Raw genomic sequence first — 6,879 nt, forward strand, 5'->3', positions numbered from 1 at the left:
CTGCCGTCGCTAAAGGTCGAATTGTAAAACACCGACGACCATGCGGTCCGTGCACTATACTGTGCGTTCAGCAACGGATTTTTGTGTGTCGGTTTATGTTTTACCGACAGACAATCACCTTTACCTACAATTTTAGTCGTCTGTCACTATTTCTCTCCGGAAAATTATATTTTTAGCTACAACTTGGGACCGTGGGTAAAAGTGGTAACTTGAAGAAAAAAAATTTAATTGCACTCCTGCACATTTTTTTCTCATAATTTTTTAATTAATTAATAACATTCATTTCCATATTATTTATAATAAAAATATATTTAAATGAATTAATAACATTTATATCCATAATTTTTTAATTATCATAAATCCAACATCCAATATGTGCATAGTATTAATAGTTTATAAGAAAATTCAAATTGAATCTTTCTAAAAAAAAACACAATTCATACTTTTCATTCCATTTGATTAATCAACATCTAAAGAAGAAATAACATGACATTCTCTTTCTGATGATCTAGTCTTGACTTCTCCAGTGATTTTGGAACCTCCTTTCTTCTTTTGATCTACCTAAAAAACAAGGATAAATCCCATGAAGAATATGATCATAAAGTCATGGTATTTCATAATACAAGAATGGAAACAAAGAACGCACGAGATTTGATCAATGAGGGTTTTAAAAACCTGCATGGAAACATATCATCATTAGTTTCTTTTACGCTTATGAAAGAATAAATATAACTCATCAATCATTGGTTTTGAGATAGAATTTTCACCTCATCGATTATAGGAAGGAATTCTCTTGCCGCCTGAAAGAGTTATCTTCTTTCCGTATAACATTCAAATACAAACACTATGTCAGGTTGTGAGTTCAATGACATTTAGCCTATGAAAGATTACATCCTAATTAATGGAAAGGTATTGTTATCCGACATGTATCTTATACAGATTCTTAACAATCCTCATATGTTTTCAACAATTACCTCATGGTCAGTAGACTTAACACACTTTGAAAGGCTTATGGACAGAGTGTCACTAACAGGGCCAATAATGTCCATCTCATGACTACCGGTATAGTACAGTTCTATTAGTTTAACTAAATCAAAAACCTTAAAATGCAGTAGCCAAACCTTCTACACTTGATAATTTTGATAAACAAAACATTCTAAATCAGTACTAAATCAGATTGAACAACTTCAAAATACCTTGTCACGACTTCGTCCACTAATGATTTACTACTAAAACGGATCACAATCCTACCTTAAACATTTCATTCTGTGTAGAAAGTATCTGATCTCGCTCTCGGAGTTGTTGCACTGCTGTTTGAGAGGCGAGCATATCTCCCTCTTTAGATTTCGGGTCCGATATGCAGCTGAGTCACAAAGTAAATACAGTTAGATGAATGGATATGAAAATGGGCTACAACTTTTTTAAGATCACACAATCAGTTTAATACAAATTTGAATTAATTGTGGAGTGTGCACATTACTTCATGTTAAAGAACTTATAAATTAAAGAAAATTGTTAAAAAGCAAAATGAAGCATAGATAACATATCAGTTACACATGATTAAGAAGCATACTAACCTCTCTTGTTTCAATGAGACCATTAATATATTGTCTAAGGTTTAGATTCTCTTTTTCCTAATGAGAAAGAAATGTCAAAGATAAACACGTAATAAAGTTTTCAGCAAACTATAATTTTAGCATAGACATGTAATAAAGAAATGTCAATTAAGATAAACACGTAATAAAGTTTACAGCAAACCATAATTTTTAGCATAGAGAAAACCTTACCTATGCAGAGAAATCTTCTCTTTATTGATGGGCTTCCTCCACTAATTTCACAATTTGGTTTTGGTCTATCAAATTCTGGAATATACCATAAGCAAAAATGCAAGGCAATGAGAAGTCTCAACCATCTAAGTTTCACAATATAAAAAAAATAAATCTAAAACTTACTGCATAGTTGGTAATGTCCAATTTTACACCAAGAAGGTCCCGAATGACATCATGAGTCATGCATTCAATAGCAGCCAGCCTTGTTTGTAGCATACAAACCTGATCCAAATGATACCGAAGTTTTTTTTAAATGATACAAATGATACATTCAACACTAATTAACATCGATTGATTCACGATAAGCACAAAAAACAAAACAAAATCACAGGAATGTTGTGAGGGCAAACCTTGAGGATGATGACAATATGCCCTTGGTCATTAACCTCGTTGAACATACATCCAGATAAACCTTCACATCCAAATCCTAACAAAGACACCTGCATTCCATAAAATGAAAATACAGTGACTTATCTTATCATTATCCACAGATACTAAACCAAATATTAGACCAGCTAAAAGAGAAAAATTATAGAGGATCATAGATATATAGAGAATGAAGGTGATAAAGAGGCGTTGGAATTGTAATTTATGCATCTTGTATGGTATAGATAGCTCTATATATAATACCACCAAATTTCCAACTCGTCTGTGGTGCAAAAGCCACAACAAAGGCTTTGAGACTAGAAATATTAACGCACAATAGAATTTCAAATTTGTAACTTGATTGTGAAAACATAAACAACAAGATATGACATATTTTAAGGTCCACACATAATGCACTTCAACTAGCATCATACTACAAGACTAATCTGTGAGTTTAGAGTGATCCAAATAGGAAATACCAAAGAGAGAAAAATATAATATAGACTACATAATAAAGTTCTGTAAGTCATTAAAATCAGATTGACTGTAACCTCTAAGCCTTGGTTACCGTGTTTGACTCTTGGGACTTCCATCTTAGTCTTCTCCTCCATTCTTCCACTCTATTATTGTTGAAAGTGAAACCCTATAAGATGCAAGTTGAAACAGTAGAATAAGAACTAGTTGTGGCAGAAACTGAGACAATTATTAAACATGTGAATTCTCTTTAAAAACACTAAGACCAGTTCTGAGATACAAATCTAATTTACGCAACAAATGAAACATTGGACATACAAAATATATATATTGATTGAATAGAGTAAATTACATGACATATATCATATATACACATAAATCCTCATCCAATCTTGTTGATGTAAACAACTTATAAATCCCCTTGGAGTACATCCTAATATTTATCATAAAAATATCATAATGACACTAAATGACATGAAGATTGGTAAGTTTAAGAAAATTTAAATGATATGTAAGCATGAAAGTTTATCCTCTAATCTATGAATCAATGGTGTTTATAAATTGAACTTTGTTTATACTAATTAATTATTAACTAGATCTAATGATGATATTTTGAAGATGTTAATCATTTCAATTGAAAGATTTCATAAGATTAAAAAAGAAGTCATTCTTACAAAATACTAAGCAGCTCAAAACTGCAAGATACTTGTTCATCTAACAAAATACTAAGCAGCACAAAAGTGGAACTAAATAAATTCAAATATCAATGTACCTGAAATGAGATACAGAATGGTGCAGTGTCTAAATCTACAAATAAAAACGAATATTCAAATTAATTAAAAATTATAAAAAGGAAAATAAATAAAAAAACAAATTTGCAGGAAAATTCATACAACTTGTTATATAAAAATTAGGATTAATTTTCAAGAAACGACATTCTTACCTTCTGCAACTATTAACAATTTGAAATTTGATATCAATGTACATGTGAAGAGATATTGTGTAGTGAGTTCGAATCTACAAACAAAAATAAATATTCCAATTAATTAAAAAAATAGAAAATGAAAAAGTATGAAAAATCATATTGATATACCTGAAATTGAACATTGATGCTGAAGCAATTCAAATTGATTTTGAGATTCGACCGATTCCAACGATTCAAATGAGGTTTAGGGTTTGAACGATTCAAACGATTGAACATTGATGCTGAAGCGATTCAAACCGATTTTGAGATTTGGGCGATTCTAACGATTCAAATGAGGTTTAGGGTTTGAACGATTCAAACGATTGAACATTGATGCTTAAGCGATTCAAACCGATTTTGAGATTTGAGTGATTCCAACGATTCAATCGAGGTTTAGGGTTTGAACGATTCAAACGATTGAACATTGATGCTTAAGCGATTCAAATCAATTTTGAAATTTGAGCGATTCCAACGATTCAATCGAGGTTTAGGGTTTGAATGATTCCAGCAATTGAAATCTGAACGATTTTGAGATTTTAGGGTTAGAGAGAGAAACTTCAGATTTTGAATTTTGTATGTTTTTTTATTTGTAAAATAAAATAAAAAAATATAAGTAATATAATAATAATGATAATAATAATTAATTATAACAAACAAAATTAAGTTCTAGTGACGACCAACTGTTTTCCGTAGGTAAATCCATTTAAAGTGATCGTGGGTATATGGCATTTTTCTTGTAGTGTGTTGATAGAAATCGAATCTAATTAAAAGAAAAAGTGACACACATGCATTTTATAACACTATTCTTTACCTCTCCACCAAACTATAGTAAAATACAATTTTTCAACCAAGATAAAAATACTTATTCATTCAAAGTGGGGATATTTTAAATTAGGGTAATTGATGAAATTTATTTGTTATTAGGAGTTGCGTGGTTCTTAAGTTAGTTTATGTGAATTTCTTTAAGCTATATTTTGGAATATAATTTGTATGTATGGTCCATAAACCAAATTTAATTTTGACTAAAGTGCAACATAATGTAACAATGGTAGAGTATCCCAGTTTTATGGTGGTACATTGTCACAATTTAATTCTAAACCTTGAATACTGGACACATGTTTTAATAGTGTTGCATTGATTTCATTTGTAAGGAAAAGATTTTTTTTTTATATATATAAGTTAACATTATTTTCATTATGCTCTCGGCCTAATCAACCAAACTCATAGACTTTATTTATTAATTTTCGCTGTGTGGTTCTTAAGATAGTTTACGTGCTTTTCTTTAAACTATACTTTCAAATGTCATTTTGTGTGTTTGATCTATTAACTAAGAGGAATCGTATTTTGACACTCAAATTTGGACACCATATAATATCCTTTGTTTATTTTGGAGTGTTAAGTATTCTTGGATTTTGTGCAAGTGTATAAAATTAAAAAGGATAAGTTATAGTTTTTGTCCTTCTATTTTGGCTAATTCACGAAATCAGTCATCTTATTTATTTTTTAAACAGTTTTGGTTCCTTATGTCCATTTTTTGTCCAAAAAATGTTGATTTTTTCATTTTTTTTGTATTCGTGGGATACTTTCTGATTGAGAGAGAACGTAGATAGCGTTTTCTGTAAAATGAAAGAGATGAGCGAATAAGCTGGGAGAAAAAGACGACGATCAGAGAAGACAATTAAAGGAAGAAAACGTCGTCAATAATTAATATTCCTTATTCCAAATCAATAAAAATATGCTACGTATCTAAAAAATAATACACAACAGTGTTTTTTGAATGAAAAATGGACATGGGAGACCAAAATTGTTTAAAAAATAAATAGAGGAACTGATTTCATGAATTGGCCAAAATAAGAGGATCAAAACTGTAATTTAGCCAAATAAAAAAGTAAGTGAAAGATAGAGAGTTGACATACGGTGTTGTATTAGGTGTCGAAAAAATTGGTATTCAAATAACACCTCTCTTTAACTAAATTCATGCCAGGTTAATTATTGCAACATGATTTTACAATTGTACATGGTCCAAGCTCTACAGTTGTAAGTTTTCTAACTTCAAAAAAAACTAAATTCGGGTATACATAAAGGGACAAAAATGTTATTCCCTCCGTATTTTATAAAATTATAATTTGTTTTACAATATGAATTATAATTAATAGAAGAGAGTGTAACAAATGCATAAGATACATAAATAATAATTTTATATATGTTTTTCATATAAATAATAAGGATACGTAAAATTTCTTGTAATTTTTCTTTTTCATGTAATTATATTTTCTTAATACGTGTGAAAATGTCAAAACGACTTATAATAAAAAATGAAAAAATAGTATAATTTAAATAATAAATACATGTTTGAATTGATGGTATCTTTGACAAAAATAACATTGTCACATTGATTTCGTACTTGTAAAGAGTAAACTTTTTGAAGTTAAGCCATGCAACTAGACTTAATCAACCGACTTGAAATACTTTATTAATTTATTGGTGTCGTGAAATGTAATTTGTTGGGCATGGTCCATAGACCCCACTAAATTTATTAGATTATACCAATTGTATGGTTTAGTTCTTAAAAATCATATTGATTATAGTTTTTTTTTTTTTAATCAAAAAAGGATTTCATTAAAAAGAGAAAAAATTACAAGAAGAGACAAGGACAAAAGACAAACACAAGGCCCATTAAGTACAAAGCCTAAATCTAGGAATGTCTTGTTTGTCAAGCAAAAAGTCCTTGGAAAGATCTTGATGAAGACTATCAAACCAAGTGAAATTCTTGGTGTTGTATCCTATGTTAGCTAATAAGTCAGCACAAAAATTTGCTTCGCGAAAGGTACGCGAAACAACAAAATCAATTTGAAGAGTGTAAGCACAGCAAAAACTCCAACGAGCCTTTAAATGCCAAGGAACCATATCCACATTCGAAAAAGCCTTGACCACGAAGATGCAATCGGTTTCAAGCCACAACTTGTTCCAACCATTATCTCTAGCCTTCTCAATTGCCATGATAGCTGCAAGCAGCTCAGCAGAAACAACATTCCCAACATGGAGATAAGCGCAAAAACTCCCCAAATGCCTAGCTTTATCATCTCTAAATATGCCACCATAGGAACTGGTCATAGGGGATCCTTTAGCAAGGCCATCAACATTACACTTAATCCATCCCACCGGGGAAGGGGACCAAAACACCTCCAAACATCTCCTAGGCAGCCTCGGGTTCACATCAATGCCAAAGGCTTTAATGACACTAAA

At 30.6% G+C, this 6,879-nt stretch overlaps 1 protein-coding gene across 14 annotated transcripts; it reads right to left on the reverse strand.

Annotated features, from left to right (window-relative positions):
* Nucleotides 1-329: 329 nt before the first annotated feature.
* On the reverse strand, nt 330-4,201 carry LOC131653011 (kinesin-like protein KIN-12E). 14 transcript variants are annotated; one of them, XM_058923040.1, is made up of 12 exons: nt 3,763-4,201; nt 3,613-3,686; nt 3,442-3,476; nt 2,764-2,838; nt 2,180-2,269; nt 1,953-2,051; nt 1,788-1,862; nt 1,578-1,634; nt 1,252-1,363; nt 768-813; nt 647-675; nt 330-557 (listed from the first exon to the last, which is right to left on the reverse strand). In XM_058923040.1, the coding sequence occupies exons 1-7, from the start codon at nt 3,774-3,776 to the stop codon at nt 1,809-1,811; spliced, it is 441 nt and encodes a 146-aa protein (XP_058779023.1). In that variant the 5' UTR covers nt 3,777-4,201; the 3' UTR covers nt 330-557; nt 647-675; nt 768-813; nt 1,252-1,363; nt 1,578-1,634; nt 1,788-1,808. The 14 variants fall into 14 exon arrangements, with proteins under 14 accessions (XP_058779023.1, XP_058779016.1, XP_058779022.1 ...); XM_058923033.1 differs by having other exon boundaries at nt 330-561; XM_058923039.1 differs by having other exon boundaries at nt 768-816.
* Between the last annotated feature and the right edge of the window lie 2,678 nt (nt 4,202-6,879).

This window comes from Vicia villosa, linkage group LG2, assembly GCF_029867415.1.
Source record: "Vicia villosa cultivar HV-30 ecotype Madison, WI linkage group LG2, Vvil1.0, whole genome shotgun sequence".
NCBI classification, from domain to species: Eukaryota; Viridiplantae; Streptophyta; class Magnoliopsida; order Fabales; family Fabaceae; genus Vicia; species Vicia villosa.

What these genes read in the sequence shown, in the direction of transcription:
- LOC131653011 (XM_058923041.1), bottom strand. An exon ending in AGTCCCAAGAGTCAAACACG is followed by an intron (nt 2,270 to 2,763) that starts GTAACCAAGGCT and finishes TATGGAATGCAG; the next exon opens with GTGTCTTTGTTAGGATTTGG. An exon ending in TGGACATTACCAACTATGCA is followed by an intron (nt 1,863 to 1,952) that starts GTAAGTTTTAGA and finishes GGTATATTCCAG; the next exon opens with AATTTGATAGACCAAAACCA.